Below are 27,083 nucleotides of genomic sequence, written 5' to 3'. Positions count from 1 at the left end.
ACGAAGGCCTAAGAGAAGGTTTATGGATGTGGTGAGAGAGGACATGCAGGTGATGGGGGTGACAGAGCAAGATGACGAGGACAGGAAGAGATGGAAGAAGATGATCTGCTGTGGCAACCTCTTACAGGAGCAGCCAAAAGAAGATTTTTATTTGCTTATAAATAACATTATTTTTTTTTAATACTAACTGTTTTTAATGAGCTCTAGCATTAATACAGTTTACTAGGTGAGTCTGCATGTAGTTCAACAAGTGATGCTTTTGCAGTCTATACCTTCTAATCATTCCTGCATATATTCCACTATAACTTGCTTTATAAGTCGTCTCAGATAAAGGCGTTTGCTAAATAATAATAATAATAATAATAATAATGATAATAATAATAATAATAATAATAATGCTCCACTTTTCATTTAACAACTCAACAAACCAATTAATAAAGTAGCTCAGTTATTCCTATGGCACTATTTGGATTTCATATGGTGACAGAGTCAATCTTGATGAATAACTTGTGACCTGTCCCATTTGAAATGCTTAGTGCTACTGGCTGCCATTGTGCTAAACGCCTACAGCTCGTTTTCAAACCTTTGGATATTTTCTGCTATTCTAACAGCTCTCAATGGTCCAACAATCAAGTCCTTCACTAGTAGACTAAAACTTATCAAAGCGCTTTAATCACAGTGTGACGAGAAGGCACATTAAACATTAAATGGTGTGGTGAACTGAGTGCGATGTATCACACATACTGTATATCACACAACTCAGGTGTAGGTGAGCTCATTTACTGCACAATCATGTGGCGACCCATCAAAGACATGGTGCAATGAACCCTAATTTAAGAAACGTCTATGTTTTCAAATTGCCAGTCACAATTCTGATCACACACGCTTGCTGTGTGGATTGGTCAATGTGAAATAGACTGAAAATGTAGGCATTTAAGGTTTAAGGGTCCATGGAATTTCTCTCCCACGCCATGCAGTTGCTACTGCACGTTGGTCAGATGTTGTCTCAATTGTCTCAACATAAACCCTAAATCCTTTTCAGAAGTCTCTTCCTGTAGTTCCGGGTCTCCCGTCTTGTATTAATAATCGATGTTCCTTTTGCCCACATGTAGCAATTTGTACTTTTTTGACATTCAACTCCATTTTCCAGGTGTCTACCCAGTGTCACACACGCGCGCATGGGAGGCAGCTAAAGGGCTCGAGTGAAGGCAGTTCTGAGCCATGCCGGGATGTGGCAGAGCGCACTAACTCTCTTTCTCACTTCCCTGTAGACCTAACCCGGGAAGTTCCACCTGTCTCTCTGGACGTCACTTCTGGGACCGAGCCAATGGAGACAGACCTTGCCAGCTCCGGCCCCCCTGATGTCACATCCGGGACTAATCCAATAAAAGATGAACACGTGCCCAATCCCTATGACTTCACTTCCTGCCTCCCCCTTTAAAAGCCTTCCCTTTTCCCTTCCCTGACAGTCTTGTTTTGGACTCTGTTGTAAGCACTTCAGTGCTGGTATTTGAAAAGAAAACAACGTTGCAGCCAGGATACCAAATTACATGGGTGGCTGCCCCAAACCTTTTTCTGTCTTTGTCTCGTTTTGTGACACCAGCTATCCCTCTGATTTGTATTAATTATCTGAGAATTTCACAAGTTTAATAGCTATACTGAAGTTAATAGCATTAATTAAAATATAAAAATTTGAGGGCAGACCCCTGAGGGATTCCACTGATGCCCCCAATTGTCTCTAATCTACACTCATTGTCTAATGCTAGTTAACCACCTTGAGGTTCAGTTTTGCAGGTCACCTCTGATGCCTACATCTTCTAGATTCAGAATTAATCTTCACTATGGGATGATGGGGGAGTACATTTTAGTCCTCGTGGATTATGCTACACGATACCCCGAAGCTGTTCCGTTGCGCTCAGCTACCTCTAAAGCCATCGCACGGGAATTACTAGGGGTATTCGCGCGCGTGGGGATCCCCAAAGAAGTCTTGACAGACCAGGGGACCCCCTTCACCTCGGAGACGTTCAAGGAGACTGCCAGGTTACTGAAAATAAAGCATTTAAAAACCTCGGTGTATCATCCTCAAACCGACGGATTAGTAGAGAGGTTTAATCAAACTCTCAAGCAAATGCTGCGTAAGGTGGTCAGCGAGGATGGAAGGAACTGGGATCAGCTCCTCCCCCTCGTCCTTTTTGCCTATCGGGAAGTCCCACAAGCCTCCACGGGGTTCTCCCCCTTTGAACTACTGTATGGGCGACAACCTCGGGGCATATTGGATATTTTGAAAGAAGGCTGGGAAGAAGAGGCTCTTCCCACCACTAACATACTGGAGTATATCGCGCAGTTACGCGATAGATTTGGAAAGATTCGGCCTGTCCTTAAAAGTCACATGGAGGAGGCTCAAGCAGCACAGGTTCGCTACTACAACCGCGGCACGTCTCTTCGGGAGTTCCGCCCGGGAGATCGGGTCATGGTCCTAGTGCCTACCTCCCACTCTAAGTTGCTTGCCCACTGGCAGGGCCCCTACGAAGTTAAGGAGAGGAAGGGACTGGTCGACTATTTGGTGAGTCAACCCAATCGTCGGCCAAAGGAGCGGTTTATCATGTGAACCTGCTGAAACCGTGGAAGGACAGGGACCCCGATCCCTCCTCCGCCACCCCGCTCACTCTTCGCTCACACACACGACCTTAACTTTGGCACAGACTTGAGACCCAGGCAACGGCAGGAGCTGGAAACAGTTATCCGGACCGTTCGGAGGTAGTCAGTGAGAACCCCGGAAGGACCTCTCTGATTGAGCACAACATTGTGACAGAGCCGTGGGTTGTTGTCCGAGAACGCCTGCACGCCTTCCCGAGGCAAAAAGGCTGAAGTGGAGCTTGAGATCAAGCGCATGCTGGAACTAGGTGTATTGAGGAGAGTTATAGTCCCTGGTCCAGCCCCATTGTGCTCGTCGGTAAGCCTGACGGAGTTGGAGGTTCTGCAATGACTTCCGTCGGCTTAACCAAGTCTCCCAATTTGATGCCTATCCAATGCCACGCGTGGGCGACCTCCTCGAGAGGCTTGGACAGGCTCAATACCTGACCACACTTGACATGACAAAGGGTACTGGCAGGTTCCTTTAACGGACTCCGAAGGAAAAACGCGCTTTAGTACCCCTAGCGGACACTGGCAGTATCGTGTCCTTCCATTTGGGTTACACGGGCTCCAGCAACCTTTCAGCGTCTGGTGGACAAAGTGCTTCGGCCTCATAACTCATACAGTGCTGCCTACCTAGATGACGTGGTCATCTATTCCAGCACATGGAAGGAACACCTACAGCATGTCCAAGCGGTATTACGGACACTTGGTGAGGCCGGGCTCCGGATTAATCCCAAGAAATGTTTCTTTGGATTAAGCGAGGCCAAATATTTAGGCTACCTGGTGGGTCGGGTACCGTAAGGCCACAGTGCTCCAAAATTGATGCCATTCTGAAATGGCCCGTCCATGAACCAAGCGGCAGGTCCAAGCCTTTCGGGTTAGCGGGTACTACCGCCGGTTTGTACCCGGTTTTCGGAGAAAGCGCGCCTTGACTGATTTAACAAAGAAGAGGGCCCGAACATTGTGGTATGGACTGCAAAAACAGACACTGCATTTGGTGACTTGAAGAAGGCCCTTACGTCCGCACCTATTTTGATGGCACCTAACTTTTCTTTGCCTTTCATCCTCCAGACGGACGCTTCGGACACAGGCCTGGGAGCCGTGCTGAGCCAAAGTGTCGATGGTGTCAACACCCGTCATGTTCCTGAGCCGGAAACTGTTGGACCGGGAGACCAGGTATGTGGCGGTGGAGAGGGAGGCTCTGGCGATTAAATGGGCGATCACTCAGCTGAGGTACTACCTGTTGGGCCGTGAGTTCACCCTTGTCACGGACCATGCACCTCTACAGTGGATGGCCCTCCACAAGGAGTCGAATCCACGGGTCACCCGGTGGTTTCTTGACCTGCAGCCGTACAAGTTTTCGCTCGTTCATCGTCGGGGTGCTCTCCATGCCAACGCTGATGCTCTCTCTCGGGTTCACGACCTCTCGGTTAGGGTCGCCCGACCCGACGGGTCTGGGCTGAAGGGGGGGCCTTGTCACACACGCGCATGGGAGGCAGCTAAAGGGCTCGAGTGAAGGCAGTTCTGAGCCATGCCGGGATGTGGCAGAGCGCACTAACTCTCTTTCTCACTTCCCTGTAGACCTAACCCGGGAGGTTCCACCTGTCTCTCTGGACGTCACTTCTGGGACCGAGCCAATGGAGACAGACCTTGCCAGCTCCGGCCCCCCTGATGTCACATCCGGGACTAATCCAATAAAAGATGAACACGTGCCCAATCCCTATGACCTCACTTCCTGCCTCCCCCTTTAAAAGCCTTCCCTTTTCCCTTCCCTGACAGTCTTGTTTTGGACTCTGTTGTAAGCACTTCAGTGCTGGTATTTGAAAAGAAAACAACGTTGCAGCCAGGATACCAAATTACATGGGTGGCTGCCCCAAACCTTTTTCTGTCTTTGTCTCGTTTTGTGACACCAGCTATCCCTCTGATTTGTATTAATTATCTGAGAATTTCACAAGTTTAATAGCTATACTGAAGTTAATAGCATTAATTAAAATATAAAAATTTGAGGGCAGACCCCTGAGGGATTCCACTGATGCCCCCAATTGTCTCTAATCTACACTCATTGTCTAATGCTAGTTAACCACCTTGAGGTTCAGTTTTGCAGGTCACCTCTGATGCCTACATCTTCTAGATTCAGAATTAATCTTCACTATGGGATGATTGAGTCGAAAGTCAGTCCTCTGTTATGCTTTACTTTTACCAACTATTGAAGCAGCCAAGACCCATGCAGACTGTTATTTAGCATGACATATTCAGACCAGTGACGTGCGGTGACTCCTTCAGAGTCAGATTTACAAATCTGTGAACCCAAAAGAGCAGCTTTTTCACTATTCAGTTGACTACTGGTTATGTTTCATATCTCATCAGCATTCTTTACACACACATACACAGGTAAGGTTCATATCTGGCTAAGAAAGGAGAGCGGAGAGAGCGCGTTTGCTCCTCATCCTCCACATGTTCTCAATCTGCTGTTGCAATTCCACAATTCAAACTCATTCAATACAAATGAAAGTATAGAGTGGTGTACAAAAAAAAACGGATTTCAATTTTGACCTCAATTGAAATATTTACTTATTTTGAATAGCTTTAAATTCTGATGCTTTAATCAATTTTAATACAGACTGATCAACAAAAGGATAACAAGAAAAACAAAAGAATATTTTATTTAAGGTCAAATTTTAGTTTTTAAATATTGGATTGTTTTGTCTGATCCCATTTTTTTTATAAAATTGAAAACTCCTAATGGTCTCACTTTTATTTGTAAATGAAGTCCATGTCCCAATCCTTCTGATGATGAATTTTTCACCACGACAAACATCATAAACTTCATCTTAAAATTGTTTAATTAACCAGTTTCTCAAATCACATCGTAATTTAAGTAGCACTTTAAATGCTTTGTTTTGTATTTGATCTTCTACTCGTGTGTGATCTATGTGTGTGAATCACTACTTGCTTCTTAAACCGGCTCTCTTCCTCCAACTGGTCACAGAGTCCATTACATTCGTGATATTACAGCTCTCTGAATAACTAAAATACTGAGATGTATACGTGATGTCATTTTCATGATGATAGGAGTTAAAGCACGTTATTAAACATGTGTTTCACTTCGATGAAATAATTTATTGCAGCAGTACTCAGGGGCGGCTGTAGGCTTGTGGTGGCACTGGGCAGAGGAAGAATCGGTGGCTCCTTTGCCCGCCCGTCAGTAAGGTAGCTTATGCACGGTGGATGGCCACGTCCATTGCAGACACTGCATAGCCGCCTCGTGCTCATGACAAGCATTTAACGTTTGCCGAAATATGTCGTTGCGTTTTTAGCTATGCTGTTATTTTTTCTTTCTGTTTTATATTCAATATATATTGGCGTAGCCGTCACTGCAGTCAGTGCTTTACTTTCCCCAAGTAACCGATCGCCACACAATCAGCTCTGTAATAGACGTTAAGCCATCTGTAAGCTTAGCGCCGATTCTTCAAAACGTTTAAAGAACATTGAAATATCTTCGTAGTACATGTTTAATTATTCTATCCTTAACGACACTCCCAGTGAAGAATATAGATTATTTAAATGAAGTTAGTTTTACCTTTATAATATAATAAACATGTTTTGCTGCATTTCACCTTAAAAATGATATCATCATCATATGTAAATACGCACTTTATAAAGTGGATCAAGTTGTGTGATATTATAACTGTAGTGCAAGTTTACAGTGAGGTGATTGTACTTATAAGTCCTAACAGTTCTACAAGGAGCAATTGATTGAGTGCATTTAAAGTCCTTGGGATGAAACTGTTTGTGAACCGCGAGGTCTGTACAGATAAGGCTTTAAAACGTTTTGCAGTGGCTGAGACAGCGTGTCCATAAAGCTGTATACCGATAATTCTCTTTCCGATCAGCTGCTGCTGTGATTCGCACTCAGATACAGTGATATAAATACTCCGAGTGCTGCAGTGAGAGTAATATGGAAAAAGATGATCCGCTGTGGCAACTCCTAATGGGAGGAGCTGAAAGAAGTAGAAGAAGGTGCAGTGAGAGTAACAACGCTAAAGCAGTTCTGGTATTTGGAATACTATGGCTGTTCCCTCTACCATTATATTGTTACAAGTTAATTACAATCAGATGCATTACACTAATAAACAATATGCAGTTAGTTTCAGTGTATTTATAAAGCCGCGTCATGAAAATAATGAGGAACCACACAAGAACAGTAGCACTGCTTTGACGCTGGGTGTCGCCAGTCTGCGAAACCGAGCGGAGAACTTGTGTACGACAGGGCATGAGGTACCGTGGAAAAGTGCGCGGCTTTACGCCAAGTGTAGGTTTTATACATCGCGATTTGAACGTGGAAAAGTTCTTACACAACATTTCTGTGCGTACGCACCGTTTATACATGAGGCCCCTGGTCTTACTGTCTATTGTTCCTCTTGGCGTCTGTTTGGCTTATTCTGATTGGTCTTAGACTGGGTGGATGGCTTCCTCTTTCCATCTTTGGACTTTTCTGATGTAATTTCCTATCTTTTCTGACCTTGCTCTAATGAGCTGGTTTGCTTACCTTCACTGACTCCCTTTTTACTCCCATCCGACCAAAGTTTCTATGGGAACCTCTTATGGAATGTGTTATCTTTCTATTCTGTTCCCATTTTCTCTAACTGGCCAAGGCTTCAAATCCATATATGGGTTTTCCTCTCTTAGGTTTTCCAAACTTTTTACTATAGTAACCTGAAGCTTAAGCTTTAATTAAAAAGAAGTATAGTATGTGCTTTCATTTGATCATTGCTTGGCATGCTTGATTTGTCTTAATTTCTACACTAAAGTTAATTGCTAATATATTCTTATAATATTTTTACTAATGCCTGCATTTGCTAAGATGCATTACAGTGTGACCTTGTTTGTAGTAAAAGGCCTTTTGTTGATTCATCAGTCCAGCTGCTCTTAGAGGTCTCCTCTCCATGTTATCTCTTCCTAGCCTTGACTCACAGATGTCCTCCACTCTTATCCTGTCCAAAACTGATTTCGCTGCATCTTTTAGCTGTTCTTTTCATTACTTTGGAAAATTTGCTGTAAGCCTATACAATAATGCAATATAACTGATTTTTTAGTTAACCATTTGCTAGACCTATCGTAATTTGCTTTTATATTCTAATTTATGCTTAATCTAATGTTTTAGAAGCTTTTAATTACTTTCTATGGCTCTATATGCTAATTTGCTATTCTCCTATGCTAATAAAAAATTTTCCTTCTACATGTTCTACTTTAATGACAAAATAAACTACGTGATTAAAGTGGAAATTTCGAGATTGAAGTTGACATTTTGTGTTTTTTCCCCACTGTGTCCCTATTTTTTTTTTCTCTGTACCCTAATAAGCTTTCATATAACACTCAGACGGTGGGCTACGACTCGCCTTTTCACGGCAACTTTGATATGTGACAACTTCTTTTTTATTTCAGGCGACTTTGTGAACTTGAAGTTTCGAGTTTCTCCAACACGCTATGTCACTCGATCAACTTCCTTTTGTTGATTATCCCACGGTTTCATTAAACAAACAGTACGTTTTTCCTTTGCCTCCACTTGGTATTTGCTGAACATTGTCTTTTCACAGAACTCTGAGCTTAAGGGCTATTTATATTGATTTGCATATTCAAAGAGGTGTAATTCTGGGAGGAGTTGGGGCGGGACAGCAGGCGCGTGCACGAGCGTTACTTTTCACGCTGACCGGGATTTATGTAGCGGAAGAACGCGGAAGTTGACATTCGCACAGATTTATGCATCTGGATTTTTTTGTGTGTAAGCACATTTCCGCTTTTGTGCTTACGCCATGTTTTAGTGTCAATTCTACGCACGGCATTATGCGTGAGGCCCCTGTTGTTTAAAGAGCTCATTGGCATCTCCTGGCCAGAGGTTTCCCAAGCTAATTTGACACAAGCTGACTCACTTGGGTCCCAGTGGATGAAATTTGGAGTTGTTGGCTTTGGGCCCTGTAGGTTTTTTTCTTGCTTAGTAACACTGTTCTGCTGTTCAGTTTGGGCAGCAGGCACCATGGGAGGAACAGAAGAGTGTTGTTCATCAGTTAATGAGTAGGCTTGGGACAGTGACCATGGCTCTGATTTCTGGAGATCTTGATAGTTTCTACTAGGCATACGCAACAGAGAATTTGGTTGAACACGGCAATGGTCTAGTGATCCATACATAAGGAAAGATGCTTCATACAGGTATTGAATGGCTGGGGGGTCTGGAACTGCTGCTCACCTGATGCTTTATGATGAATGCAACTTTGGCCTGTATTAGGTTCACCACCATTAAGAGAGACACCTTCCTGTCTATCTGCCACTTGTCTGTGCTGTGGCGTGAGTACTGGAAGAGTATTAAGATCAAGGTTAGGGGTGTCTTCACTGATGATCTAATGTTAGTTCTGGGTCCAGCACTGGTGGGACTTGTTTCTGGATCAGCCACCTGGAAGTTGAAGGTACTTGCTGATTTGCTTTTATTTACAATACAATTTATTTGTTGTATAGCCCAAAATCACACGAGAAGTGCCGCAATGGGCTTTAACAGGTCCTGCCTCTTGACAGCCCCCCAGCCTTGAGTCTCTGAGAAGACAAGAAAAAACTCCCAAAAAACCTTGTAGGGAAAAATGGAAGAAACCTCGGGAAAGGCAGTTCAAAGAGAGACCCCTTACCGGGTAGGTTGGGCGTGCAGTGGGTGTCAAAAAGAAGGGGGGTCAATACAATACAATACAATACAATACAATACAATACAATACAATGCACAGAACACTTGAATGCACTTGAATGCCTGCCTGCACCTCCCATAAGCGTCTAATCTCATCTCTCATGGACTGAACAGACGATCTTAACTGTTGAACCTCAATTTCAAAGTCATGAATAACTAACATGTCTCAGTGGAGATACGTCAGATTCTTCTGGTTGAAGTGAAGGTGTTCTCATATCATGTACACCCCACTGATCTACAGTAGTGTGCAATCTCTTCTGTCTTCCACAGAAACTATACTGCCTGGCAGGAGATGAGGCATACGGTGTGGTTACTTGTTTAATTTGTCTGGATGTAGCATGCATTGGCATGCCATTGATACCTTTCCCGTTCTGGTGATGGGTGTGCATTATGGGCCACAGGCATGAAAGGAACATGACCAGGATACTGAACCTCAAATTCTTGAAGAGAGACTGGTGGACGGGTCAAGTGTTGAGGGTGGTCAGTGTAAGACCGATACTCTGACATCCATCTTCTGTTGTAAAACCACTTCTGACATGGAGGACCAAATTTATGTGTCAAAGGAGGACTTTACATGTATGAGGAGTTCAGGATGTGTAGTGTTGGTCTGAACACAAGGAAAGGATTCCACACAGCAGCTCAGAAGGAAATTATGGCTAATTTATTGGACAATATATAAAGAAGTATACAAGTATTTGAGTATGTGTGAGTGTGTGTCGAGGAGGTTGGGGGTCTACAATACAAAATGGAGTGGTGGCTCTGAGGCTGGGGATCTGCACTGGCAATCGGAAGGTCGAATCCCATAAATGCCAGTAGGGACTCTGCTCTGTTGGGCCCTTAACCTGCAATTGCTGAGTGCTTTGAGTGGCGAGATAAGCGCTATAGAAATGCAAAGAATTATTATTGTTAGGAAAAGTCATTAGTAACTTACACAAAATGACCACTAGATGTCAGTGTTGTTGTCAAATGAGTTTAATTACTAACTTGTCTGCAGTATGAAAATGAAAGCAATAAAGTTTAGCATTAAAAAGCATCAACAAACAAAGTGTTTACTACAAAGTAGTACGATAAATATATTACTGAAATAAATATCGCTGTATATCAGTATCACTGAGGCAAACATTCTCAGTACATAAACACTGAACAGTACACTTTCAACAGCGTCACATCTTAACTCTAACAAATTGGTAATGAAGTTACGTCTGGTCATTAAACACACACTTTCTTATTGATTCGGGGTATGCGGACTAGCTCTCTGTTGTTACAAATGACTAGTGCATGTGCATCTCTTTCTCTAATATCCCATAATACTACACGTTCTCTTGCATCCTGAAATGTGAGACGTACATCCCGATTGGTGCTGTCTGCTCTACATATCATTTGGTCATTTCTCTTTGAATTACGGCGTTGGGTGTTAGTTGTGCTATGCGGAACCGCAACAGCTCAGTCGGCTCAACTGCTACGTCACCCAGCAGCTGGACGAGATGCCACTTGATCAGCAGGTGCCACTCATCACTTCTCTGGTGGCATCAAATGATCGTCTGGACCAGAAGACAAATGCCAGAAAGTGTCTTTGGAGATACCATCAGCGAGAAACGTATTGCATTAGGAATCAAACTGTGACACAAATCATTGAAATTACCCTTAAGACGTGTCCATCTAGTGTTCGTCACGTGCGACAGTTGGTCCACACCATGAACCGTCGGTCAGTCAGGACTGGGTGGATCTGCCTTTCTTCTCAATACATAGGACCTGAGACGACCTCCTCAGAAGGACAGAAGTCCCACCTTGTTAATGTGAGCCAGTATGACGTTAGTGGACGGAGCAGATGTGGGCAGGCGGTCTGCATGCATTCGGGCCAGCTGTCGTCACATTTATGCAGTACGTGAGTCCAACACCCAAAACATCACAGCCAAACGCCCGTCATGAGACTCGGAGCCATTGCCACCTTTGTCAGGCTCGTAAACCTTGGCAGCCTGGGCCAATATGGACACAGTCGAAATGTCTCTATTTCTGTCAGACGCTTGAAACGCTAATTCACAAATGGCCATTGGGGTTCAGTGACGTACCTGTGCTGAGCCTGCCTGTCCCACCTGCACGTACATAAGACCACAACTTCCTCTTTCTCCTTTTTCTCCTCCTGTGTCTTTTAGTCAAACATCCACCAGCAGTCCCACTTTGAAGCTGCGCATTAATATCGATATACTTGTGTCAGCAGGAATCGGAGAGCACCAGCATTGGGCAGAAGGTAAGAACCAACCCTACAGGGGACAATGGATGAAGCAACAGCCATAACAAGATACACTCCATAGTAACTTCACGAAATAAAACAACAATGGGCAGTTTGTAAGGAAAAGGAGCAGAGTGTCTGGGCGAGTGTTGGCAGTGCCAGCTGGAAAACGTGCCCAAATCGAAAATGTGTCAATTAAAGGAAACATGTATTTGAACCTAAATGCATTGTTATTAAACAAATTACTTCATTGACCTGCTGCTTTATATCAGATCACGTTTTAAATATGATGGGTTTAAAACATTTCCTGATATTTCTATCTAGACGATCTGTTTTTAATCTCTGTCTCCGTTACTTTAGTAATTCGTGCTCTTTGGTTCTCATTTTTAATTACTTTTCCTGGTAGATAAGAAAAAATGTGAAGTGGGATTTTGGTTGGATTAGGTACGATACTCGCAAAAATAAGAGGTTTATGAAGTGGTAAAGCGGTCTGAAATGTTCTGTTTTCATATTGACGTCTTTTTATTTTCTTACTTCATCAATGTGTTAACCTTATAATATATACATATTAGAGCTGTTGTTTAATCGCCGTTAACGTGTACGATTACAGTTTTTTTATTTTTTTTTTGCACAACCCCTAAATGCTTTACTCCGGTCAATTTGGCTGCGTTTCACATTTAATGAACCCAAGTCTAATAATAGCGCTTAATCCTTCCGTGTGTTGTTCTTGATAGATGCACACGAGTCAGCGGAGTCGCCTTTCGCCCCTTGTAATGCGGGATCGTCACTTATTGGAACATAACATACAGCGTGCCATATGGAATAAATAAGGGACAAGATTTGACGCGAATCTTTGTGCACATCGTTTCATATACACACTAGCTCTTCAAAGTGCAAGGAATAATATGAGATCAATTCAAATCAAACCAGTTTGACAAGCGGAATAAAAAGTTTCATTTTCGTGTGCAGCAGCAGTGTCCTTATTTTGCCATCCATTATGCTGCGTTGACATATTGTTGATACAAAACAAAAAAAAAAAAAAGTCACCTCGCGCAGTTAAGCGGAACGTCTGGAACAAGGCGCCACACGTAGGCTAATGCAAGTCCGCCCTAGAAATGTAAAATGCTGTCCAGGTATAAGGGGCCGCTATACGCCATACGTGCGAGTCTCTCACTGGCTTTCTCGAAACGCCTGCCATCCGCGAATGTGCGGGACAATCGGTGTGTGACGTCACCTGCTCGGGAGAGTGCGAAACGTGTCCGCAGGCCGAAACAGCCGTCTGCTTAAGACATCAACACATTTCTTAATTAACAGAGCCAAACAGTACTACAGAAGCGATAAAAGGAAAATAATTATTTAAAATATGCAGGACATATATGTGATACAGTAGCCTACAAGGTTATTATAGTTAACGAAATCAAAACTGAAACTATTGTTTAAAAACATTTTCGTAAACTGAAAATAAATAACCGAAATGAAAAACTAAAACTAAACGAAGCTAATAAAGTAGCTGGAAAAACTATCTGAAATAAAATAATAATTTACCAAAAATATTTTTAGTTTTCGTTTTTGAACAAATATCCTTGCCGTTAGTCTTTAACCCTTGTAACTTTTAACTCTCAAGCAGAAGGTACTCCACCACGAGACGCCCCCAAATATTCATCCAGTGGACAGCGGCGGGTGACGCAGGGCGGCTGTTCGGACAGACTCTGTTGGGGTGACTTAGGGAGCCGAATACGGGCGTGTAAAGCGTGTGAAATAGAAAGCGATTTACTGCTTCCTTTCCTTGCACTTGTTCTATGTCGAGATGTAACCCAAACTCCTAAACTCCGAATATGCTGCTCAACAAAACCTTTGCCATATGGACAGCAAAATCACGACTAGCTAACGTTTCAGTTTATTTCTCAGGTGACTGCGTTTGGCTGACAATAACTCACCTGCCACTTCCCACTGAAGAAATCCTATCTGAAAATAAATCGCCACTAATGGAAGAGACCGACTATGGCATCATACAAGATCGGCACGTTGTTGCTGACCAATCACTTTTACTTAAAAAAAAAAAAATCGTTTAACAATAAAGTGATCCAAACCTTGTAAAATTCTTGAGCTGGCATCGTCTCCACTCAACTACAGGTAGGTAGGAGAAGAGAGTCTGACAACTGATGAAAAACTAAACATATGTGTTTTTGTATTTATTCTATATTTATTATTTTACCTTTTTTTACTTTATGATTCACAGCTCAAAATACCTGATAGTATGAAAAAGATCCAGTAGCTGAATTTTGCTTTAAAATATTTGTCAATTATTTTTTTCAATTTTTCTGTCTTTCTATTAAAATATGTAGATAGTTGAAATATCATGTTCTTTTGTTCTTAACATCAGCCATATCAAACATATTGCATACCAAGGATTTTTCCTGCCTTGCATCTAAACCTGCTGTGGTAGGCCCCAGGTTTCCTGTGATCCTGTTCTACATAAACATGTTTAGATTATATATATATATATATATATATATATATATATGTGTGTGTGTATAGTTCTTAATCTCAGACAATGTCTCTGTCGTTTTCGTTCCCGTCCGTACTCTTATTACCTGCTCTTGCTCTGCTCATTATGGGTTTACTCCTCTTATGGTGGGCTATTCAAGTCTCACTGCCCCTAATCTTCACACTACATGCTTAGTTTTCTTTGTTTCCCTCAATACAGCTAGGCGTGGTCTGCACACTAATTCAAGTCTAAGACCCCTGTTCTTTCTAAGCCCCCATGATTTTCATGATCACACCTGTCAGAACACAGTAGAATCTGTTTTCTGATTTGTGATTTTTTTTCAGGCCAGCAGGTGGCAAAATTCTGTCTATAAGTTGAACTGAGGTGGAATCAGAGATCAATATGGCTGGCAGAGAATAACAAAGCCCAATATGGGAGATTTTTCAATGCAAAATTGAAGGTGAGCAGCACGGTGGTGAAGTGGTAGCGCTGCTGCCTCGCAGTTAAGAGACCCGTCTGGGTTCGCTTCCCGGGTCCTCCCTGTTGGAGTTTGCGTGTTCTCTCCGTGTCTGCGTGGGTTTCCTCCCACAGTCCAAAGACATGCAGGTTAGGTGACTTGGCGATTCTAAATTGGCCCTAGTGTGTGCTTGGTGTGTGCCCTGCTGGGGTTTGTTCCTGCCTTGTACCCTGAGATTGGCTCCAGCAGACCCCTGTGTTAGGATATAGTGGGTTGGAAAATGACTGACTGACACCGAAGGCATTCATTATAAGCATATTGCCTTGGAGTAGGATATGTTGTGTACTGTAGACATTTTGAGTAAAAACCCTCAAACCTAAAAATTCAACTAAATTTCATCACAAATTGGCCCATACTTGACAAGAAAAAGAAAAGATGAAAAGTGTCAACAGTCTGTGCACGTTTGTTCAGCACAAATGACATAGAAAATATATCAAAAACGATAAAATTGTATGAAGTTGTTCATTATCAGTATCTGCTTTTGATTCTGCTTGTTTTTATCAGACAAAAACAAAACCAGATAGTAAACCATGGAGTGTAGTCGGCTTCCACTAACATCAAACTCATATTGTATCCAAAACCATTAAGTGTACAGTCCTGTCTGATTGTGACACAAAACTAAACTCCATAGTAACTCTTTAACCAGACTATAATCACTAAAACTGAAACTAATAGATATCAAAATAAAATAGAAGTGTCTTTGTGAAATAAAAACTAAACTAAAACTAAAAACATACAATGAGGGAAAAATAAAACTAAACTGAATTTCCAAGTAAGGTCAGAAAAAATCTAGAAATGAAAACTAATATGAAGAGACAAAACTATAATAATAACCTTTGTAACCACCATTTGTGAGATTCGCTCTGGTGCGCTAAAGCAGTTGTGCGCAGTCCATCTCGTGCATTGATTGGGTAGGTAGATTGTGTTATTTGCATACACGAGCATAGGGTAAATAGGAATTGTGGGTAAAGATTCCTATTTAAAGATAATCATTATATTACCAGTTTCACTGAATGTTATTATGCCAAGTTCTCAATTTACAGTATATTTATTCATTTAGTGAGAAGTCAAGCAAAATGGCCCCTTTTATTGGCTAACTAAAAAGTTTAAATTATGCAAGCTTTCCAGGCAGCTCAGGCCCCTTCTTCAGGCAAGATGTAATTTTTTAAATTAATTTAAAATGCTTGTATATGTTATAGTGCTGTCTTATTAAAGATCAATACATATCGTGAATGTCACCATCATCAAAGGTACATATTCTGCTGGTAGTTTAAATAAAGAATCTTGATTTATAAACTATATAAACTAAGTGAAATATCCTTTAACTTTTTAGGAGAAAAGTTGAAAGCAATAAATAAAGACTACTAATGCAGCCTGATTCCTACTTATTTTCTGAAATGACACCCATCAAGAGCACATTTTTCTGAGGTGGTCTTGTAAACAGACGTTGCTATAACTCAGCATTCTCAAATTGTGAATTTGAGGTCCTAAATACTTCACTGTCCCCAGTCCTGTCTCCAGGTCTCAATGCACAGGTCTGGCAGTGATGATTCACCTCAAAGCAAAGCGGGTGGCAGGGCGCCATTTACTAGGGTAGCAGACATCCTTCAAGGACCTGTCTGTGTCTGGCTGCATTAATCCTCCCCTCAATTCCGAGCAGTCTCCCTGTTGCCATCACCATACTTCACCACAGGGATGACACTACACCAGACATAGAGTGTTGGATTTCTGCCCAAAGAGTTTAATATCATGTCTAGTCAGACCACAGAGTCCAAGTGGGCTGCCTTTTACCCAAGAGTGACTCCAGCCCCTGTACCATAAACATTTGATTGATGAAGTGTTGCTGAGATGCTCGTTCTTTTGTCTGAGCAGAGGACCTGTGGCACTCTGTTAGGCCTAAGGATCTGCACTGGTGTCCCGAAGGTTGCCGGTTCAAATCCCTGTCACTGCCAAAAGGAGGTCCTACTCTGCTGGGCCCTTGAGCAAGACCCTTAACCTGTAATTGTTCCAGAGGCGCTCGCTGTACAATGGCTGACCCTGCACTCTGACCCCAAGGGTTATGCGAAAACTAACAAATTCCTAATACAAGAAATTAGAGCATTAGAACAATCTAGACGAGAACAGGCCATTCAGCGTAACAAAGCTCGCCAGTCCTCTCCACTTATTTCCTCCAAGAAAACATCAAGTCGAGTTTTGAAAGTCCCTAACGTCCTCCTGTCCACCACACTACTTGGTCGCTTATTCCAAGTGTCTATCGTTCTTTCTGTAAAGAAAAACTTTCTAATGTTTGTGCGAAATTTACCCTTAACAAGTTCCCAACTGTGTCCCCGTTTCTTGATGAACTCATTTTAAAATACAAGTCTCGATCCACTGGACTAATTCCCTTCATAATTTTAAACACTTCAATCAGGTCACCTCTTAATCTTCTTAAATTGTATAAGGTGAAATAAAGAACAACAACAAAAAAAGAGTGGCCATTATGTTGTTGGTCACCTCCTTGACTTAAAGCCCTTCTTGCCCAGTTACTCTGTTTTATTGGATGGCCAGCTGTAGGAAGAGTCTCCTGGTGGTTCCAAACTTCTTCCATTTCACATGTCACATTTTAAAGAGAATGTGACCGATTAGTGAAGTATAATGTATGTAACAAAAGTTTGGTGATTTAATCAAATTAATTTTCCTCTCTTTCTTCTAACAACAACATTTATATCTATAGCACATTTTCATACAAATAATGAGCTCAAAGTGCATTACATGTTGAAGAAACAGAAAAAAAGACAAAATAAGAATTAAAATAAGACAACACTAATTAACATAGAATAAGAGTAAGGTGGTCCGATGGCCAGGCAGAAAAAACAAAAAAAAACTCCAGACGGCTGGAAAAAAAAATAAAATCTGCAGGGGGTCCGAGGTCACGAGACCACCCAGCCCCCTCTGGGCATTCTACCTCACATAAATGAAACAGTCCTCTTTGGATTTAGGGTTCTCACGGACGTCATGTAGACTTCTGGCTTTTAATCCATTAATGTAGGACATCACGGTGCTTTGATTAGGTGGTGATGGCGCAGATCGCTACCACAGAAAACCGGGAAAAGAAACAGAAGAGAGAGTCGGGGTCAGTACGGATTTTAGAGCCACCGTGAATAGTAATGATAATGAATTGAACATACAGAGTATCAGGATTAAATGAAGGTGAAGTTATGAGAAGGCCATGTTACACTAATGTGTTTATAGCAATTTTTTAAAGTGCTCCATTGTATCAGCCTGGCAGAAGGCCGCCCGCCTCACCACTTCTTTTAAGTTTTCCTCTCTTTCTTCTAACAACATTGTTAATTTCATGAACCTTTACTCATCTTGTCTGCATCTGAGAAAAAGTAAAAAATCTGCATGTAAACTCCTTGGCTTCCCAGGACAATAAGGAAGGCAACCTGAAGGAGAATTGTAAAAGGGATTTTCCTTTTTAATAGAAGCTTTTCAAAGCTTTGGTAGTCTAAGGTAAATTTTGCTTTCCTTGCTTTCACCAGAACAAATCCTAATGTTGCTGAAGTGAATCCATTACATTTGTAATATTCCAGCTCTCTGAATAATTAAAATACTGAGATTTATACGTGACATAATTTTCACAATGATAAGAATTAAAGCGTGTTATTAAACATGGGAACACGGTGGCACAGTGATTGTTCCTTCCTCCCGCAAGATGCTTGCTGCGCCGTGTGCGACCTTCGATGAAATACTTTATTACAGCAGTGCTGTCTCTTTCAAACATACTAACCTCCAATTCCTGTCCTTCCGTTTCTTTCTCCAAGTAACCAATCGCCACACAATCAGCTCTGTAATAGACGTTAAGCCATCTGTAAGCTTAGAACAACGATTCTTCAAAACTTTTAAGGAATATTGAAATATCTTCGTAGTACGTGTTTAATTATTAACAATTTAGATTATTTAAATGAAATTAAAGTTTTATCTGTATAATTTAACAAACATATTTTGCTACATTTCATCGTAAAAATGATCTCGTCATCATATGTAAATACGTGCGTTATAAAGTGGCTCAGGTTGTGTAATATTATAACTGTATTGCCAGTTTCCAGTGAGGTGATTGTACTTATAAGTCCTAACAGATCTACAAGGAGCACTCGATGGACTGATTGAGTGCATTTAGAGTTCTTGGGATGAAACTGTTTGTGAACCGCGAGGTCCGTACAGGAAAGGCTTTGAAACGTTTGTCGGATGAGATTAGTTCAACAGGCAGCATGGCTCAGGCAGCGTGTGCTTGATACTGTATACCGATAATTCTCTTTCCAATCAGCTGCTGTAGAGCTGTGATTCACACTCAGACACAGTGATATAAATACTCCGAGTGGTGCAGTGAGAGTAATATGAAAAAAGATGATCCGCTGTGGCAACTCCTGTTGGGAGCAACTGAAAGAAGATGAAGGTGCAGTGAGAGTAACAACGCTAAAGCAGTTATGATATTTGGAATAGTTTGGTCATTCTGTGGACCATTATATTGTTACTGGTTAATTACAATCAGATGCATCACACTAATAAACAATATGCATTTAATTTCAGTGTATTTGTAAAGCCACGTCAGGGATGTGGATCTGAAAAAGAAAGGGAAACCACACTGGAACAGTAGCACTGCTTTGACGCTGGGTGCCACCAGTCTGCAAAACCGAGCGGAGAACTTGCATACACCAGGGTATGAGGTACCGTGGTAATGTGTGTGGCTTTATGCCAAGTTTAGGTTTTATACATCGTGATTTGAATGTGGAAACTGGCTTACACAACATTATTGTGCGTACGCACTGTTTATACATGAGGCCCCAGAGCAGGTGCTCGCTTACTGCACTGCTAACTTTCGATTGAAGGCGTCTCTTCTCAGCCAGTGCGAATACGGTAATCACCCACACCTGGTGCTCTTATCAATATACGTCGACCTAATCAAACAATTACATTAAATTATCATTCAATATGATTATAAAGCAGCGTTAATAAACAACACAGTAAAACCAATGGTAACATAAGTAGGAAATTAATTTTAAAAGAGTTTTACTGAAATATACTACTGATAAAGATGATGAGGATGAGGATGAGTCTTTTCAAGTCTGTGCAAAGCTGCTTCAGATTTTGCTCATTCCACAGAGGTCTTTATTAACCACTTTCTTATTGAATGCAGACATCGTGTCTGGTGGCGATCTTCTCTCTCATGTTCTTCCTTTGTTCAGCCAGCATCCCAGGACTTCCAATGACTCTCTTCTCATACATTTAAAAATGATGACATGAAAAGTGCTTTTCTTTCTCAGGGCTGATTGTCTAATTTTGATTTTACCAGAGGTGGGTAGAGTAGCCAAAAATTGTCCTCGAGTAAGAGTAGCGTTACTTCAAAATAATATTACTCAAGTAGAAGTAAAAAGTAGTCATCCAAAAAATGAGTAAAAAAGTACTTGGTGTAAAGACTACTCGAGTACCAAGTAACTGTTTGATCATAATAAATGATTTATTTTTTAGAAATGTAATAAGACAGACAAAAGTATAAAATGATGTGCAAATTCTGCTATTTCCAAATAATAAAATAAAAAAATGAGTAAAAATAAATAGCATCTTTACAAAATAAAGATGCACAAATAACACAAAGTTCCAAATCTCAGTTTTTCACAACAAAGCTTTTGATGCCGATACCTACAGTAGGTGACGTGGATGTCTGAACAGTGACGAGATCTCCTGTACACTGACAGTATGATACTGCAGATTCACTCGCCCTCCGAATAGCACAGCTGATAGAAAATCACGTCAGAACAAGGCAGCCTGTGCGTGTCCAAGAAGTCTCACTTTACCTTGACTGGCCAGTCGCAGATAGTTGACATAGTCGACACAGTCGCTATATAGTAGATGCAGGATGCTCTTTTTAAAAGAAATTTAAAATTGAGACTGCAATTAACATGAACAAGTGTCCTTATAACTGTTCTTATTTTTAAGTTCTGTAAGACATACACTGTCAGACAGATCACTGAATAAAACACAGACAGAGAAGTCAGTAGACAGATAAACTGGGAAGGCACTGTATAATAGAAGAGATACAACTGTCAGGAGAAACAGCTAGCTAGATAGATCGATATGAAAGGCACTATATGACAGGTGCTGCAGAAAGGCAAGCAGGCAGTGAGAGTACATTCACATGTGAAAGGCACTAGATAAACGGATAGCTAGGGATGGCACTATATAATAGGCAGACAGAGGGTACATAACTGTATTAGCTATATAGTAGTTTCATTTTAAATATAATGTATATGTATTTTACACGGTGGCACAGTGGATAGTGCTTCTGCCTCACAGTTTGGAGACCCGGGTTCGCTTCCTGGGACCTCCCTGCGTGGAGTTTGCATTCTCTCCCCGTGTCTGCGTGGGTTTCTTCTGGGTACTCCAGTTTCCTCCCACAGTCCAAAGACATGCAGGTAAGGTGGATTGGCGATTCTAAATTGTGCTTGGTGTGTGCTTGGTGTGTGTGTGTGTGCCTGGCGCCCTGACCAAGGATTTGTTCCTGCCTTGTGCCCTATGTTGGCTGGGATTGGCTCCAGCGGACTCCGTGACCCTGTAGTTAGGATATGGCGGATTGGATAATGGATGAATGTATTTTACAACTCGGAGAATTACGTCAAAAAGAAATACATTAAATCATATATCAATCAACAAATGCTGCACGCAGGCAAGCGGGCAGTGAGAGTGGAAATAGATGTGAAAGGCGCTCGATAGACTGTATACAACAGGCAAAAATAGAGACCACTTGATAACAGTATTAGGAATAAACATTGAAAGTATTAATCAATCAATAGAAATAACCGCAATCAACATTTTAAACTTAACAATTTACATAAGAAAAAAAAGAAAAACGTCTATGAAGGCAGACGCTGCAGGCAGGCAGACCAGTGAAAAGCGCAAAACAGTGCCCCTCGAAACGGAAGTGGTAGAAAATCGATCGCATCTACCGTAGAGAATGAATGGGAAACGGTTAGGGAGTTTTAGCTAAAGAATACGCAGAGGCCGTCTTCTGCTGTGCATGGTTAGAATACATATAATGGAAAAAAAGCAACGAGTCGAGTGTTGCCCAATGTAGCGGAGTAAGAGCAGCATTTCTTCTTCACAAATGTACTCAATATTCTAGTTACCGGCGAGCAGCGGCGACCAGTCCCGCCAGCGTTCACTCAAACCGTAAATCAAAAGAAGTCATTGGTTTGGTTTTAATTTTTAGATTTTCTGATGTTTTAAGTTGTTTATAATTGTGTCTTTTATTTATTTATTTATTTATGTATTGTTTGTTCGGTGTCCTTGAGTTCACTGAAAGGCGCCTTGTATAAATAAAATGTATTATTATTATTATTATTATTATTTACAAATGTACTCAAGTAAAAGTAAAAAGTATGGTGCAGTAAAACTACTCTTAGAAGTACAATTTTTTAAGAAAGTTACTCAAATAAAGGTGACGGAGTAAATGTGACTCGTTACTACCCACCTCTGGATTTTACTGTAATTACCCTAGACTGATAAGTCAAGTTGGTTTTGTACACTTCGAATAAAGTAGGCAAAAGATTGTAAAGAGGAGACAAGACAATATCAAAGATCTGGGGCACCACCCTGGCGATCCCATATGATTAGAATAGTTGTAAGCTTGAAACAGAAGCAACAAATTGCAGGTTTCATCTTTTCAGACAAGAGCTGTAAAGTAGAACTGATTTCAAAATGGCCAAACTTCCAGTCATTTGGGTGCCAGGCAGGAAGAGGTGGGTCGAGCAGGGTGAACAATTGAGGTGATGTCAGTGGTGGAACGGAAATCAATCTTCTGTTCTGCAGGGGGAGGAAGAAAGAAGACATTAGAATACAGCACCAACCCCTGGTGTAGTGGCTAATTACCATGACTAGGGAGTAGGGCCCTTAAACTGTCTCTCATGCACACACGTGTGACACAACCCATCAGCCCAGACCCGTCAGAATGGGCAGCCTGAACCACGGGGTTGAAAACCTAACAAAGAGCCTTAGCATTGGCTTGAAGAGAACTCTTGTGATGCAGGACTTTGAATCGGTTAGGCCCAAGAACCATCTAGTGACTCACGAGTTTGACTGCTTGTGCACCAACATCCATTGGAGCGGAGCAGGATTGGTGATAAGAGTGAACTCGCAGCCCAGGAGGTAGAACTTCAGCTGGTTCATGGCTTATTTAACTGGCAAGGCTCCCTGCTCCACTGCCACATATCTGGTCTCCAGGTCCAGAAGTTTCTGGCTCAGGAACATGATGGAGTGTTCAACACCATTGATGATTTGGCTCAATATGGCACCAAGAACTGTGTCCAAAGCATCGGTCTGGAGGATGAAAGGTAAAGAGAAGTTAGTAGCCCTTAACACTGTTGCTGACGTGAGGGCCTGTTTCATGAAATGTAGTATCTGCTTTTTAGTTCCATAACATCATGTTGGGGGCCCACTTTTTTGTCAGGACTGTCAAGGGTGCTGTGACCTTGGAGAAATGGGTTACAAACTGGGGGTAGCTACAAAAAAAAAAATGGACCTGCCACTTTGTTATCAGATGGGACCAATTTAGGATGACCTCAGCTTTGGAGCACTGTGTCTGGACCGTACTCCTGTCCACTAGATAACCTAAATACTTGGCCTCTGTTAGTCCGAAGAAGCTTTTCTTGAGATTTATCCATAGTCTGGTTTTGCTTAATATCAGAAGCATGGTTTATACAAGCTGTAATGGTTTCTTCCAAGTATTGGAATAGATGACAATGTCATTCAAGTAAGTAGCACTGAAACAGTTGTGGTGCCGCAGCACTCTGACCACCAGACACTGGATGGTCACTGGTGTCCTGTGTAACCGAAACGGGAGGACACCATATTGGCAGAATCAGTTTAAAGGAACTCGCCAATACCTTTTCATCATGTCAAGAGTGGCCAAATATTGGGCTTTACCCAGCTGCTCGAGGGGCTCATCCACTTGCAGCAAGGGACAAGCATTGAAGCAGGAGACTTGATTAAGATTGTAACATTCACAGAAGCTAGAGATTATAAAATTCTACCTCTAACAAATTTGCCAAGCTTTAAATCACTGTCTTTCCTGAGCAAAATAAGAACTTATTACAATGTGTGTCATGCAGACCAATGTCACTTCTGAGTAATGATGCTAAGATACTCTCCAAAGTCCTAGCTAGAAGGACTGAGAAAGTGCTGCCTTCGGTAATATCATAAGACCAAACTGGATTTATTAAAGGCCTACACTTATCTTCTAATCTACGACGCCTGTTTAATGTGATATATTCACCCACAAAGTCAAACACCCCAGAGATATTATTATCATTGGATGCAGAAAAAGCATCTGATATGGTCAAGTGGAACTTTCTTTTCATTACATTGGGGAAATTTGGGTTTGGTCCTATCATTTGTGCTTGGATCAAACTACTGTACACAAGTCCAGAAGCTTCAGTTTGTATTAACAACATTTGTTCAGACTACTTGAAACTACAACGTGGTACCAGATAAGGATGCCCCTTGTCACCACTACTTTTTGAAATCACCATTGAGCCACTGGCAGTTCATGTCGAGATGCTTATCAGATAAAGGGGATTATCAGAGAAGGACTGGAACAGAATATTTCTCTCTATGTAGATGATATGGTACGTAGATATCAGACCCACAAAATATTGTGCCTGCAGTCCTAACAGCACCTCACAGAATTTCTAAAGATCTCTGGTTTCACAATTAATTTGACTAAAAGTGTACTCTTTCCAGTGAATTCTCAAGCATATAATATTAGATTAGACACCCTACCTTTTATCATTGCAGAACAGTTTAAATACCTCGGGGTAAACATCACAAGTAAACATAAAGCTCTTTATCAAGAAAGATTTGCAAGAAAAAATTAAGCAAGGCTTGTATAGATGGTCAACCCTTCATCTCACTCTAGCTGGAAGAATTCACATTGGGGTCCAGAAACACATCCTGGGATTACTAAAGTTAATGGTGTCAGAATAGGTCAATGTGGACCAGCAGATTGTCCTCTTTTTTAACAAAGGTAAAAAAAAAGAAAAAAAAAGTTGATGTCCTCTGCTGGCAGTGACCATTCATCTTGTGAGAGACAGTGGTCTGAGGATATGGACAATACAAGTTTGGCTTGTTTGTTAATAAGGAGCTGTGTTTGCTCTCCTTACAGTTGCTGAGGAAGTCATAAAGCCTTGAGTTTTAAGATTTGGGGTGAGCTTACTACAAGCATCACAATGGTAAGTAATTTTAAGTTTATTCATAAATGACCGTTTTCCTAAATCCTTAGCTAAAGCTAAAACTTTCCCATAAATTGACATCTAACACGGCCTTGTCATGATTCTCATTGATTTTTTTTCTTTGGATCTTTCCTGCATCTCTGCCTCTAAAATGCCAAAGGCCTTTCATATAATAAATGTCACACCAGTCAGGATAAGTGCTGAGGTAAACTCCGCTCATAGATGTTTGAAAGATGCATTAGCTGTGATGTTGGCAGCCTCTGTTGTCTGCCCAATTGGTTAGAAAACTTCATTCCCAACCTCACAACCGAGGGTGGGCAACATGTGCCACGTTAGCATGAAAAATAAGTTGAAATGACAGCTGCTATAATGGTGTTTCGATGTGGTTACTGTCACAGTTACTGTAGTTAGTTTGCAGATGACACTAAAATTAGAAGAATGGCAAAAAGAAAAAGCAAAAAGAATTCAAAATGACTTGGACAACATTTAGAGCTGGACTAATGTCTGGAAAATGGAGTTTAATGAAGAAAAGTGTAAAGTGCTACTAGTCAACAAAAGGTGGAAGACACTGAGCTGCAGGAAGTGACTTCTGAAAAGGATTTAGGGTTTATGTTAATAGGACACTTTCATTAAATAAGCAGTACACAGAAGCAATTAAAAATGTTAGGTTAGAACATAAAAACTGTTGTTCTTAGGTCAAGGGCTGTTATGCTCAAAATATATAATGCACTAGTAAGACTGCATCTGGTGTATTGTGTGCAAGAAAGAAGCTGTGCAGAGGAGAGTAACCAGGTGCATCATGGGACTGAAAGACATGTCCTACTGTGAAAGACTCAGAGAATTAAAGCCGAGGAGACTGCCTGAGGATCTCTTCCAGGTAGATCTTCAAAGGTATTGAAACAGCAGATCCAGCGACTTTCTTTCAGCTCGAGGGTGAATTATAGTCTGGAGGAGACCAGTGGATCATTTAGGACTGCAGAGGGCTGTGGGAGTCTGCAAAAAACTACCAAGACGAAGAGTTGAAGCAGAAACCTTGAAACCTTTTAGAAGAATCTGGAGGAGATGTTGGGACAGCTGAGCTATTAGCTAAAAAAAAACAAAAAACAATGAGCCTGATGGTGCAGATGAATGCATTGCTTGGTTTAATAGGACATTGTCTTTTAATTGTGTTTAATTATGTGGATTTTGAGCTCAAATTCCAGCTTTCCTTTGTGGAAGACAGATGGTGCTACTAACCCGACACAAACAGACGCTAGAGGCACAAGTCCAAAAAGCACACATGAATTCTATTTTACAATGTTCGCAACAGCCCAGACACACATCTTCTTTACTCTTCATCTTTGCTTTCTTATTTTCTCTTTATCTCTTAGTCCCTTTCTTTTCTCCTCCACTCCTCCTCATCCCGACTCTGGTCCCTGATACAGGTCACTCAGAAGTGCTCCAGGTGCTCACTGACCTCTTTCTGGCAGCACTTCTAGGTGTGGTGGAAGAGCTGCTCTCCAAGGCTCAGCACCACCTATCTCAGCTGCAGCACTCCCTGTCAGTGCCCACGGATCCCAACAGGGCAGCACCAAACTCCCACTCCCATGAAGCCTTGTGGAAGTCTGAGGTACCATTGCAACCCAGTGGGGCTGCCATCTAGCGTGCCGGGGGAGGTAACGTTCTGGCGTGCTGCTCCCCCAGTCCTTCCAGCGTGGAGGCGTCCCGGCCAGGCAAGGGCCCCGGCCTTCCTCCACACCTTATTTGAGTTTTGTTATTTTAATATTACTCAATTTAGTCAACGTTCTTGTGATTTGTCCTCAATTAAGGCTAAAACATTGCTGGTAATTTGAGCATTGCTGAGGATAGAGGTTTGGGTTCAACTTTTGTATTTTATTTTCTTTCAGTGGCTGGCGGATACACACTTTGAGGTAGAGGTTGCTGTAATTTGGCCTGTGGGTCTGGTGACCAGCGTCTTGACTTTAACTGACATTTCATTCCTTTTCATGGTTAATTGTGAGTCACAAAATAAAAGTCCATCACGCCAATGCTGTAATCGCATGCTGATGCTGTACTCCTTTTCCAATGGTCCAAACCAAAGTCATTAAAAGTGGGCTAATTTGGACAGACTGTCTCCCACTGGAATCAGACTGCTGCTAGCAGACCCCTGTGGAATACGTAGCCTCTTGCTGATATTAAAACACGGCTGAGGTGCCATTACAAACCTCGTAGCAGGCGTTCTA

The 27,083-nt window shown here is 41.7% G+C and overlaps 1 protein-coding gene across 1 annotated transcript in view; it reads left to right on the top strand.

Moving 5' to 3' along the window:
• LOC120514361 overlaps positions 1-27,083 on the top strand; it is a 71,591-nt gene that overhangs the window by 31,398 nt on the left and 13,110 nt on the right. Inside the window, exon 10 of the mRNA XM_039734679.1 lies at positions 26,286-26,470. Within this exon, the coding sequence (XP_039590613.1) occupies positions 26,286-26,470 (185 nt within the window). The remainder of the gene's footprint in view (positions 1-26,285; positions 26,471-27,083) is intronic.

This window comes from Polypterus senegalus, chromosome 14, assembly GCF_016835505.1.
Source record: "Polypterus senegalus isolate Bchr_013 chromosome 14, ASM1683550v1, whole genome shotgun sequence".
Classification (NCBI taxonomy): domain Eukaryota; kingdom Metazoa; phylum Chordata; class Cladistia; order Polypteriformes; family Polypteridae; genus Polypterus; species Polypterus senegalus.
The sequence above is the reverse complement of the archived record's forward strand: the minus strand, read 5'-3'. Positions and strand labels throughout refer to the sequence as shown.